The 12,617-nt window shown below is 34.2% G+C and overlaps 1 protein-coding gene across 4 annotated transcripts; it reads right to left on the bottom strand.

The window, feature by feature from the left end:
* Nucleotides 1-364: 364 nt before the first annotated feature.
* LOC143238626 (uncharacterized) lies at nucleotides 365-11,316 on the bottom strand. Of its 4 annotated transcripts, XM_076479014.1 has the most exons (9): nucleotides 7,364-7,535; nucleotides 6,445-6,536; nucleotides 4,351-4,632; nucleotides 3,404-4,296; nucleotides 2,684-3,238; nucleotides 2,313-2,416; nucleotides 1,281-1,552; nucleotides 1,028-1,191; nucleotides 365-868 (listed from the first exon to the last, which is right to left on the bottom strand). In XM_076479014.1, the coding sequence occupies exons 2-9, from the start codon at nucleotides 6,509-6,511 to the stop codon at nucleotides 701-703; spliced, it is 2,505 nt and encodes an 834-aa protein (XP_076335129.1). In that variant the 5' UTR covers nucleotides 6,512-6,536; nucleotides 7,364-7,535; the 3' UTR covers nucleotides 365-700. The 4 variants fall into 4 exon arrangements, with proteins under 4 accessions (XP_076335129.1, XP_076335128.1, XP_076335127.1 ...); XM_076479013.1 differs by lacking the exon at nucleotides 7,364-7,535 and adding an exon at nucleotides 11,035-11,316 and having other exon boundaries at nucleotides 3,404-4,632; XM_076479012.1 differs by having other exon boundaries at nucleotides 3,404-4,632.
* Between the last annotated feature and the right edge of the window lie 1,301 nt (nucleotides 11,317-12,617).

Below are 12,617 nucleotides of genomic sequence, written 5' to 3'. Positions count from 1 at the left end.
CTTTTACCAACGAATAGTGGGATTGACCGTCACATTATACACCCCCACGGCTGGGAGGGCGAGCATGTTTAGCGCGACGCGGGCGCGAACCCGCGACCCTCGGATTACGAGTCGCACGCCTTACGCGCTTGGCCATGCCAGGCCTTATGTTACTTATTATGTGGCAGTGCTGATTAATCAGATTTTAGTAAAGCTGAAGGGTAGTGAGGGGTGGAAGGTAGATTAAAACAATTATTGACGGAATATTTCCGACACCAGATCACTCTCGGAAAATATATGCTGGACGTTGGACAACATTTGTTACCTCATAAGCAGTTAATATTTGACTAATGTTACATGTTAATATTTGACTAATGTTACATATTAAAAAAAACGCATTATTTTGTATATTACAGAAAACTCATTAGTGTAGAAAATATCAAAGTATTGCTGAAGACACTGTAGAAAATTATATCATCAAAAGCATATTATTGTAACACATCAAGAAGCGTATATTACTGAAAAATTTTAAAACACTAGTATATGAGACGTGAATGAGTTTCGAATATTTGTGCTAATGGTTCGAAAGTGTCCAAACACTTAAAAAATTAAATCGTTAAAGTTCATAATGTCTACGATTTCGCTTTAATAAAATACAACTATGCAAGTTTATGATATAAGAATGGAATTTTAAAATTCCACATTATACGTTTTAAATTATTTAGCCATAACGATTGACAAAACTCTCTATCCAAGATACATAATGAGCAACATTAACATATATTCCAGGTACACCAGGCTGACCACATCCGATTCCCCAGGACACGAGGCCCACGACCTTCCACACTCCATTTTGATTTTCACACACTAAAGGGCTTCCACCATCACCCTTACAAAGAAAGGTATAATACAATATTTTGAATAATTGTCAGCCAATTAGGCCTAACGTATTTTAGTACAAAACTTGACTGGCACTGAAAAGGACATTACTCGCAACTATTCTAGGTGGCTCACCAACCAATAAACTATATGTTTTAGTTTTACTTACCTCGCAAGCATCTTTACCGGGCTCACCTCCTGCACATAAGAAACCAGGGTGGAGACGAAAGCCAGGGCCAAGTCTAGTATGTTGGAGTCGTATTTCACAGTCCTTAAAACCTACGATAGGCAAGTCAACTTCTCTCAGAACATTCTGGTATTCTCCAAGGGCTCCTAAAATAAAATGAGACTGTTAACTTGAGTTATTTCAGATAAAAAAAGTGATGTTTTATTCTAACGTTAAAAGCATGACGATTTCTTACCAAAACCATCTTTTCCCCATCCGCTGACCCAACATCTTTGATTACCAAAATGGTCCCGAAAATCTGGAAGACAGGCTGGAGAGATGTGTGGAAAGGTCAAAGCTACAGGACTGTCCAGCAGGAGTAAGGCGATGTCATTTTTCAAGTTCCCTGGATAAAAACGAGGATGGACATGAACTTCTTTAATGTACTTTTCAATAAATGGATAAAACTCATCTTCTCTGTGGACGTCCCATTCCCCGAGGCGGACTTTAAGATCTCCTTTCTGAAACCTGTATTAGGGAAGACGTAGATTAAAACAAATATGAAACCGTCCATATTAACATAAAAACGAGTAATCGTTTCTGCTCAGTTTTAAACTTATGTTAGTAAACCTGTACGTTGAAACTAACCTGAAACCGTCCATATTAACATAAAAACGAGTAATCGTTTCTGCTCAGTTTTCAACTTATGTTAGTAAACCTGTAGGTTAAAAAGAGCTTCGACCACATAACACTAAATGTTTACGTACTTTTGGAATATTTGTACATTATTAATTATACAAGTTCAACATATTGTATATCAGAGTGTTTAAAATAAGTTTGAGTTAGAAAATTATTACATTATTACTAAATATTAAATTGTATCATTACCAACAGAAAACATATCTAATTTAAAATTAATTCGTACAGATTTTAAAAAAATACAAAAATGGTTCGACATTTTACTGAATACATAATAAGACTGAAATTAGTTTTCAATAAAAGTCTTAATTTGTGTCCTTATATAAAATATGAAAAGTAACCCCTTAGAAAAATATATGTATAAATTATTTTTACGAGACCGCATCGAAAAGAAATTACATAAGAGGCGTTCATCGATGTAGGCCAAGTCTATACTCAGTGTTTTCTACTTCATACTCATAGCGAGAGTTTTAGGCTATTTAGTACATTTATTTAATTATGGAAACCAGAAGTAATTTTAGCGTAAATTCAAAGTAAAGGATTATAAAAGATAAACGTCTGACTATTTCTTGTTTCTTTTTTAACTTACTTTCTGAGACAATGAGCTGCCGTTATCACCCATTGGCTATCTATCAGGACACCTCCACATACGTACAAACTATCTTTAGGCGCAATCTTTCGTAATACAGCCACCTAGTGGTAAAAGTAATTTCCATTATTTGTGAAAATGTTAAAAATTGCAATCGATACATAAGATGGATAACGAAATTTTGTAATAACTATTAAAAACTGTTCATGTTAGCATAAAACCTGTAAACGTTTCTACTCAGCTTTAAACCTATCTTAGTAAACCCATAGGTTAAAACTAACCTAAAAACTGTCTACATTAACATAAAAAACCTCTAAACCTGACGATGTTCATCTAGGTTCTCTATTGTAATCAAGTGATTACTACAATACCTGCCAAGGATATTCTCCAAACTCTGTCGAATCATCATGGTAATGCAAGTTCTGAACACGTCCATGAATTCCAAAAGCATTCCTTTTACCACAAGTAAGGTGTCCAATGGGGTTAGGAAATTCATATCCAGGTTTGGTACCAGATGTGTCGATGACATGTGGAATTCCAAGAGATGAGAGTCCAGGAGCGAGATGGCCCTGAGCGTGAGCAGTGTCTGGTAATATATTAGGAGGTATAATAGAACCTAAATAATCACCGCTAGTTAGAACGCCAGGATGAATTTGTTGACCCTGAAGATATGATTCCCCTAATCCAGAGTCAAAATTACTTTGAGGAACAAGCTGTTGACCAAAGAAACTTTGTCCAGCATCAGGATAAACTCCAGCTTGGTGGTCAATAAACTGAAAACCAAATGCACCCGGGTGTGTTGATGGAATAAAACTTCCTGGAACAACTGACGGCAAGATTTGGCAACAAGTCCTCAAAAATCCACATCCATCCTGATTGAAAGGACCGATACGAGGCGTGATATCAACATATGGAGAATCGTGGGTCTGCAATTAAAATATATATATATCTACTTAACTTTGTAAAATAGTTCACATTTAGCATATATGTGAGGTATATTTAATAAATATACATATAAATGTTACAAATGAAGAAAAGTAACTCTGTGAATATTAGAAGTGTTGTATAATTTCTTCTAAAACTGTATTTACCTCATTTCCTACTGCTCTTGTTGTTCTGTTCTTGCTCTTCTCATAGTTCTTCTGGGGTACAGCCAATTCGGTCAAGTTTAGAGTTTCTGGTGAGATGTTACTTCGTTCATCTATAAGTTGGGCATAGTCCCCTGAGCGATCTCCTTGGTAGTTTACTAGATAACCATTACTGCAAAGATAGAAAGGAACACAGACGCAGGTCTCTTTTGTAAAGGGTTGTTCCTCATAACCAGATGCTGCAGAATTATATTTCTCTTGACTGTCATCAATACTCTTTGAAGGTCGGTTAATGTTCGGATAATTCTTAATGGAATATCTCTCTTCTCCACGCAGCGGAACTCCAAAATTATCAATGTGAGACGAATGTGATGTTTGGGTTTGGTAGTCTCGTTCTCCGGTGGGTAAGATTGGATACTGCTGACTTGATTCATGCTCGTTTTTGGATGCAAAAACAGTAGATCCTTGAACCCCAGCGTTTGGAGAATAGTCTTTAGAAGCTTGGTAATTAGAGCTCGTGAGATAGGAATTGGTACCATAAGGGACCTCAGATTGAGAAGAAAGTGGTTGGTGCTTGGTTTGATGCGAGATTGATTCAAAATAGGGACTTCCTTCTAGTTGAGAATGGGAATCTTCTTGTCCTCCCTGCTGGTTGTTCTGTAAATGAAACAGACTTAGTTCTTTAGTATCTGAATCATATGGAAACGAATAATCATGGGAATCTTGGCTGGACTGAGTATTCACATAAACATCGCTGGAATAAGGATTATTGAGGTTCTGGCTCCCAGCAAAGGATTTCGTTCTGTAATCTTTCTCTTCATGCTCATCATTGCTGGCTGACAAAATTGGGATAAAACTCAATCCCTTGTTGAGAATTCTTCCTTCCCGTTCACCACCTGATAAAGAAAAACTCAATCCCTTGTTAAGAATTCTTCCTTCCCGTTCACCACCTGATAAAGAAATATCGTCAACTTTTAGATTTCGTGCATTTCTTCCAATCGCTTCTTCTGTATCGTTAGCAATAAAACTGCTTGGAACAGCTAAACGTAATGGGTTATCTCTTTCAAAAGTCGAAATATTGTTCTGAGATGACCTAAAGTTGATGGACGTATGTGTGTTCGATAAAGTATCCTGATTTGTTTTCTCACCCAACTTATGTACGTGATCTGGCCCTTCTCGGTTTGATGAACCCCAGTTCCAACCAGAAGAATCAGAGTGTTGGAAGACATTTCCTAAGCATTAAGTATGAAAAAAACGTTTAAACAGATGCATAAGTGAAAATATTGATTTCTACTGTAAAGTACTGTACAACCTATGTAAAGATTTGTAATAAATATATACAGATATATACAGATATGATAACAACATGAGATCCAGTAAGTAATAACAACATCGTCAGTTCCATGAAATAATAACAACATGAGATCCAATAAGTAATAACAACATCGTCAGTTCCATGAAATAATAACAACATGAGATCCAGTAAGTAATAACAACATCGTCAGTTCCATGAAACAATAACAACATGAGATCCAATAAGTAATAACAACATCGTCAGTTCCATGAAACAATAACAACATGAGATCCAATAAGTAATAACAACATCGTCAGTTCCATGAAATAATAACAACATGAGATCCAATAAGTAATAACAACATCGTCAGTTCCATGAAATAATAACAACATAAGATCCAGTAAGTAATAATATCATCGTCAGTTCCATGAAATAATAACATGAGATCCAGTAAGTAATAACAACATCGTCAGTTCCATGAAATAATAACAACATGAGATCCAGTAAGTAATAACAACATCGTCAGTTCCATGAAATAATAACAACAAAGATCCAGTAAGTAATAACAACATCGTCAATTCCATGAAATAATAACAACATGAGATCCAGTAAGTAATAACAACATCGTCAATTCCATGAAATAATAACAACATGAGATCCAGTAAGTAATAACAACATCGTCAGTTCCATGAAATAATAACAACATGAGATCCAGTAAGTAATAATAACATCGTCAATTCCATGAAATATTAACAACATGAGATCCAGTAAGTAATAACAACATCGTCAGTTCCAGGAAGTAATAAGAAACTGAGATACATTTTTATGTTTAGTTTTGTATTTCATCTGAGTTACAACGCAAAAAGGAGAAAATCAGTGATACATCTTAAATTTTTTTATCATAATTCTAGTATAAAGGACCACACTAAGTAACGTCTGTCTTGTTTCATTTTTAGTTTCTTTTCTGTCGAGAGGCATCGTGGCGTGACTAGTTCATATGCTGACCCACTTCAAACAGGACGTACGCCAAATACAAGTGCATTCCCCTTATTCAAAATACACCTTGACTATATCAACCCTTCCCACATCTATCTACCGCTCATTCTTACTAACATTTAGATCTGTACAACTTCTTACCTGTGTTTACAACACAACACTTTGTTACCAACACTTACATATGTAAAATTTCCTACCTATATCTACAGCACTTTATCTTGAACTATTTGCAACCCTGTGATTAACTCTTTACCAATATTTGTTGAAATTATTCTGTCTTGACAAAAACAAATAAACCGTATAAACAACGTTCAGATAGAATTTCTTTTCCTTCCCCAAACAACAGTATTACAAGTTGATCCGTGTAGTATATAAGAGTATTCCAGATTATTCCGAGTAGTTTATAGGAATATTCCGAATTGCAGTTTTGTTTGTTTGAAGTTAAGCATAAACATACAAAATGGGCTATCTGTGCTCTGCCCTTCACGGATATCGAAACCTGGTTTCTAGATATTCCACTGAAGAACTCCGGATTGCTCCAAGCAGTCTATAGAAGTAATTAATATTTAAACTACAGACCAACCATTCTCCACTGAACGTATTTACTAGTTAAACTGCATAAGGTTCAAACTAATCATTATAAGAATATCTCTTTAAAATCGACCATACATTAACGAACAAACGTAATATATATTTGAATTACATTTGAAAACTAACCACTGTCCGCTAAACATACTTCAAATCTTCATCTTACCGTTTTGGCTATTGGTTAGGATGATCTGTAACAACAGTAGAATTGTGAACAAAGCTATATTCTTCATCTTGAAACTTCAGACGTCGTTTTATCTAATGTTTAAAAATAAAACAAAATTCTATAAGTTATGATCGTTTTTCCTGAGCTCCAAGCGATAGAGGAATATACGGTAATTGTGAAAGTGATATAAATTTCTAGATGTGTGTGTGTGCTCTAGAGGTCACCAACGTTAAATGTGAGTATCTCTGAACATCCAGAAGAACTGACTGTCACGATTTTAGAAGTAGATGGAATATTTAGATATGTGGAGGGAGAGGAACTTTAATCAAGTTAATATGCTCATACAAAAAGCTAGAGAAATTGTATGAAGTTTACTTAAATACGAGTTTAACTCGTCTTGTTTAATAATGAGGCAACCCAACAGTAATCAGCAAATTATATATTTATTGTAAAACGGCTGGTATGGATAGAGAAAGCACTAGTAGAGAAGCGGACAACGTTTTCACCTTCTTTGGTCATTGTCAGGTTCACGACCGAAGAAGGTCGAAACGTTGTTCACCCCTCAACTGGTGCTTTCTCTATCCATACTAGACGTTTTACAATAAATATATAATTTTCTCTACAAGTGGGTTTTCTCATCATCACGGAGTAACCAGCAAGTTATCAGCTCGACTCGTCTTGTTTAATAATAAGAAAACCAAACAGTAACCAGCAAGTAAGGTGGATTATATGAAGTTAATACTTAAACTAAATTATATTTCTAACAAATTCAACTAAACTTACAAGATTAGATTATTAACTGTTCCCTTATCTTATATATTTTAAAATTTGTTTAAAGAAAACACTAAATTTTCACAAATTTTCAAGCGTCAAGAGCAAACAGCCTAGTGTTTAAAACTAAAATAAACACCACCTTTACCTTCGAAAAGTCACCGAGAATCTTCAACAGAGATATAATAGCTTAACGTTAAACAACCTTCACTGGCCTATACTGCTCCTTATATACCAGAGCTTGGAAGGAGGTCAATCGCCCCGTCGTAACAGTTTTAAATCTTGCTCAGAGGCGTCTTTTTCTCCCCTCCCTCCTAAAACTGCACTATACTAGGTTATACCTGGAAAAACCCAGAGAAAGTAATAATTCTTACGATCCGACTTGTTAACCGTTGGTAAAGTTTTAAAAGATTCACTTTTAATCGAACTGAATGATCTGGTAAAAGTGATTTCTACTGACCTAAAAATGAAACAAAACAATGCAATTGTTTCAATGTATCTTTCGCCACTCAAGAAAATATAAAAGAAATGTCGAAGTTGAGAAAAATAACTTCATATAATTGACTGTTCACATCAGGATGACTTAGTATTGATCTCAAACTTTCCTCATAAATAAACAAAACTAGACTATCGGTTAATCACAGACCTTATAGTTATTGATAGAACGAGTGTACCACTTAATTACAGACCTTGTAGTTAGAACTAGCATACCAGTCAATCACACACCTTATAGTGAGTTAAACTTAGTTTATCAGGCCAATTGTCGTTATCACTGCAAATGTGTCATTGTTACCAGACTGATTATTGTTGTCGTTGCAAATGTGTCATTGTTACCAGACTGATTATTGTTTCCATTTCCCGTTATTAACTCTTTACTGTTGGGTGCTTGAATACATTGTTGTATTTTACAATGTGTCCTACGTTGTTATGGTGTCAGTTTAAAATTAAATACATTGATTTTAGCTTTATTTTTCTCTCTGGCCATGTGTAAATCAGAATTGTAATAGATAATACAAATAATAAGATTGCATTTAAACACCTTATAATCTATTTTGATCATAAAGAAAAAAGTTTACTTATATGCTTTTTATATCTTGTTAAATGTTAACAGTTAGAAGAACCAATAAGTATGGAGGGAGACTATATCTCACATTATTTAACTGTTGTTCATGAAATATGTACAACAAAGTACAAGAACTGTAAGGAACTACAGAATTACTGGTGGTGTCCATAGTGGCTTATTTAAGAAACATTTGTACATTTTGTATGCAGTATCCGTAATGAATAACAAAAATTTAAACAAACATCATTATTACTGTAGTTAACAATTATATTTTCGTTTATTTTTCGAAAGAAAATAAAAAAAAAATCTCTTTTTCATCATTTCTGTAAAAAGGAAAAATATGACATCACTCAACTTGGATCATTATGCTTTAAAGCAAGCAACCACTTTGAGATTCAAAACTAAACACTGAATGAAGCTTCCGAAAATAACAATGAAATTCTAGAGAATGAACTTTATTGATGTTGGCTTGTTCAGCCGAATTTGTCCATGAAATTCTAGAGAATGAACTTTATTGATGTTGGCTCAGCCGGATTTGTCTCCATTTATGAATCTGTGATGAAATCCCATTCCTATATTGAGGCCTCTACTTTCACTGCATTGGCGGATGTCCGATGTGACGTAAGTATGAAAATAGCAATGGTAGTGACAGTCTTACGACAGGTGCATCGACCTCGAGACAAGCCGTGCTGTAAGTAACACATCTGGCCTACATTCTACGAGGTTATTGTTTTCTCAAAAGCCAAACCTTTCGGGAATTTTCTTATTTCAGGTGCTGACTTACCGAAAATCTGGCTATTACTTTTGTTTACGATATATATATATATAACGTTAATCGCAAACCTAGCCTTCGATGTCCTACTTTAAAAATTACAACAACATATATTAGTTAACAACAAAGCATATTAATTTTAACAGGATGTAGCTGACGATTCATGACTTAACTTAAATCATAACATGTCCTCATGTCAAGAAGTGTCGGCTCCCTCTGATGTGTAACGCCCTCTCATCCTAGTGGCTCAGCGGCAAGCCTGCAAACTTACAACGCTGAAAATTAGGTTTTGATATCTGAGGTGGGCAGAGTACATACAGCCCAACAGCTTAGCCATTGTCACGAGTCGAGTATAAATGGAGCAGGTCAGTAGATCCAAATATTTGTAGGTAAAGATAAGTTATTCTACTTGGTTAAACACATATTTGTAGGTAAAGATAACAAGTTATTCTACTTGGTTAAACACATATTTGTAGGTAAAGATAACAAGTTATTCTACTTGGTTAAACATATTTGTAGGTAAAGATAACAAGTTATTCTACTTGGTTAAACACATATTTGTAGGTAAAGATAACAAGTTATTCTACTTGGTTAAACACATATTTGTAGGTAAAGATAACAAGTTATTCTACTTGGTTAAACACATATTTGTAGGTAAAGATAACAAGTTATTCTACTTGGTTAAACACATATTTGTAGGTAAAGATAACAAGTTATCCTACTTGGTTAAACACATATTTGTAGGTAAAGATAACAAGTTATTCTACTTGGTTAAACACATATTTGTAGGTAAAGATAACAAGTTATTCTACTTGGTTAAACAAATATTTGTAGGTAAAGATAACAAGTTATTCTACTTGGTTAAACAAATAGTTCTCGTTACGTTAGGCTATCAGCTCTTGTGCAAAGTTTGAAAAATTACAGCTGTTATACTGACTATCAACAAATACTGTATGTAAAAATATATCTCAGAACGGCTGGTATGGGTATTAACACTTTTACTATTAAGGCAGAGAACAACGTTTCGACCCTCTTTGGTCATTTTCAGACTAACAAAGAGAGAGTTTGCAACTAACCGTTGCTGGGAACATGTCGAGACTAAAGAAGGGATGGGCAGCCTATTTTTCACAGTGGCCACAACTGTGGCTAATGAAAACAACGTTGTCCACACTATTAACAAACAAATTGAAAGATATTAGTTAATCAAAATAATTGCATTTCAACTAACCTTTAATGCAAAAATTGACGGGGGTTTTCATCAAAAAGTTTCCCAAAATTTGGCTTAATGTCTATGCTCAATGAGTATCTTAGCTCTGCCTCTAAATTTATGTCAGTAAGCCGAGATCTGTATCTAGACTTGAGAAAATCTAGCGGATAAAATGTTGACTCACACACCCATGTGGATCCAAACATAGAAAATAATTTTGAAATTACTATCTTTAAATTTGGAGGACTCATTTATCAGAATAGTGAGCCACATCTCTCTGATAGAGAATTTTTGTTTATCTTATGTGTTCTACACTTTGCAGGGTAAGCATCCCGTCTTCAAATCCACACTTATCTAGAGACAAAAAAAGATGTAATTTCCTCACTGAGATTTCCAAAGTCAAACTGAAATAGATCGTGCAAAATTCAAATATCACTTTTAAATTTTTAAATTCGGAAAAACGTCATTCAAATTTTTGAGGTAGGTTTTTATCCAGTTTACATTGAGATCATCTTTAGCATCAGAGAAATCATAGTCATTATTTTTTAGAAAACTATTCAATTTTGCAAAATGTGTTAAATCATTCTTATGTAATTGTTCCGCAAGGAAGTTTTGCTTGAATTGAAGTTCATGAATAGACTGTGATTGCTCGCTTATTATTTTACCTCTTCCCTGAAGCTTCGTATTCAAATTATTAAAGTGAGCCATCATGTCACACAGAAAGTACAAATCACATTATCATGACAGTTTTAATTTCAGGGAAATTTTCAATCTTACCTTTTTCAACAAGATATTGGTTTATTTGAGGAAATAAGGAAGTAAATCATTCTAAGACTTTTTCTCTACTTAACTATCTTACATTTGCAAAATCAGTAAAATCATCAAAAGTACAGTCACTGCTTTTCTTCAAAGACTCAACAAACTGTCGATGGATGAGAGAGCTTCCACTTCTAATATAATTCACAATTTTTACAACAATGTCCATCAAATTTTTCAATTCATCACTTTCAGACATCTCAGCACAATTTTTCCTGATGCAAAATGCAATGTAAAGATGGCAGCGTGGATTTCTCAATCATTTTCAGTTAAATGCTGCTTCAAAAGAAAAACAAATCCTAATTTCGCCCCAGTCATGACAAAAGCGACATCTGTTATGACACACCAGTTTTTAAAATCGAGATTGAATTTTTTTTTAGATTAAAACATTTTTCAAATTTGTTTTTTTTCCACATGTTCGATCTCGTAATCCACAAAGGCCAAACATTTCTTCCCTCAGTTGAAGATCTGAAGTTATATATCTAATCCCAAAATTTCAGCTGTGCAGTGTCACTAACATCTGTTAATTCATCTCGTGCTAAAGAAAAATACAAACAGTCTTTTAGTTGTTCAAGCAACTGATTTTCTGTGTCTTTCGCTAACTCTAGCATTCTGTGGACAATTGTTCTTCGACTTAATTGCAAATTATTTACCTTTTGAAGAAAATATCATCTTTTATTTTTGAATCATAATTTTCCAACAGTGTTTCAATGACTACAATCAATATTTCCAATACTAGTTCAGAATCAGAAAATGACTTTTTTGAGCTAGAATACAAGCTACTTCACAGCTAGCTAACGTAACTAGTTCTATCGATGATAAAAAAAAATTTAGGCCTCCCTTTTGTTTATGAAGTTGTGCTTTCAGACGGCTAATTTTATATATATGATTTTTACTATCAACTGGAATTTTATATCAAATTCGTTATGAAAATTGTTAAATTGTTGTTTAAGGTTGTATACTTTATTATTTCTAAAAACTTTGTTACACAAAACACACACTGACTTATTATGTACATCAATCACTAAAAATTTTAACTCCAAACTTTCAGTAAATTCCCATTTCTTGTTTTTCCAGTCACGCGCCATTTTCTTTTCGTCAGTAATGCCAGAATTAATTAAATTATCTTTATTTTCTGAGTGTTCATCATCATCTGGATTCTTTTTTCTAATTATAGACTTATCAATACTATGGGATTAATAACAAAATATATTGAAACACTTGAATGTTGCACATTAAACATATTTTTGCAAGCGCATGCAAAACAACGCACATTCGATAACAAACATCTAAACCAGACTGACGTTACAATATGGGCGAAGTCTGTGATAGTAATGAAGCGCGCGACATTAGCGATGACGTGAGACAGTGTAGTTACTGATTACCAAAATTGCGATAAAAAATAAATGACGGAAACGTTTATTCCTAAACTCGAGCTGGCCACAATTGTGCTATCTACTGACCACATGTGACTAGTGGCCATGGAGTTGCCCAACCCTGGACTAGAGTGTAAACAAACGGGTACGGGATTGTAGGGGGCGTTG

Source organism: Tachypleus tridentatus, chromosome 13 (assembly GCF_004210375.1).
Source record: "Tachypleus tridentatus isolate NWPU-2018 chromosome 13, ASM421037v1, whole genome shotgun sequence".
Lineage (NCBI taxonomy): Eukaryota > Metazoa > Arthropoda > Merostomata > Xiphosura > Limulidae > Tachypleus > Tachypleus tridentatus.
Note: the sequence above shows the minus strand (reverse complement) of the source record. Positions and strands in the feature narration are given on the sequence as shown.

Bases quoted from the DNA above. Each gene is read 5' to 3' on its own strand.
- LOC143238626 (XM_076479013.1), bottom strand. From the start codon at position 6,511: ATGAAGAATATAGCTTTGTTCACAATTCTACTGTTGTTACAGATCATC. The intron at 3,239-3,403 runs GTAAATACAGTT...TTTTAATTGCAG, and splicing joins CAAGAGCAGTAGGAAATGAG to ACCCACGATTCTCCATATGT. The intron at 869-1,027 runs GTAAGTAAAACT...TTTCTTTGTAAG, and splicing joins CCGGTAAAGATGCTTGCGAG to GGTGATGGTGGAAGCCCTTT.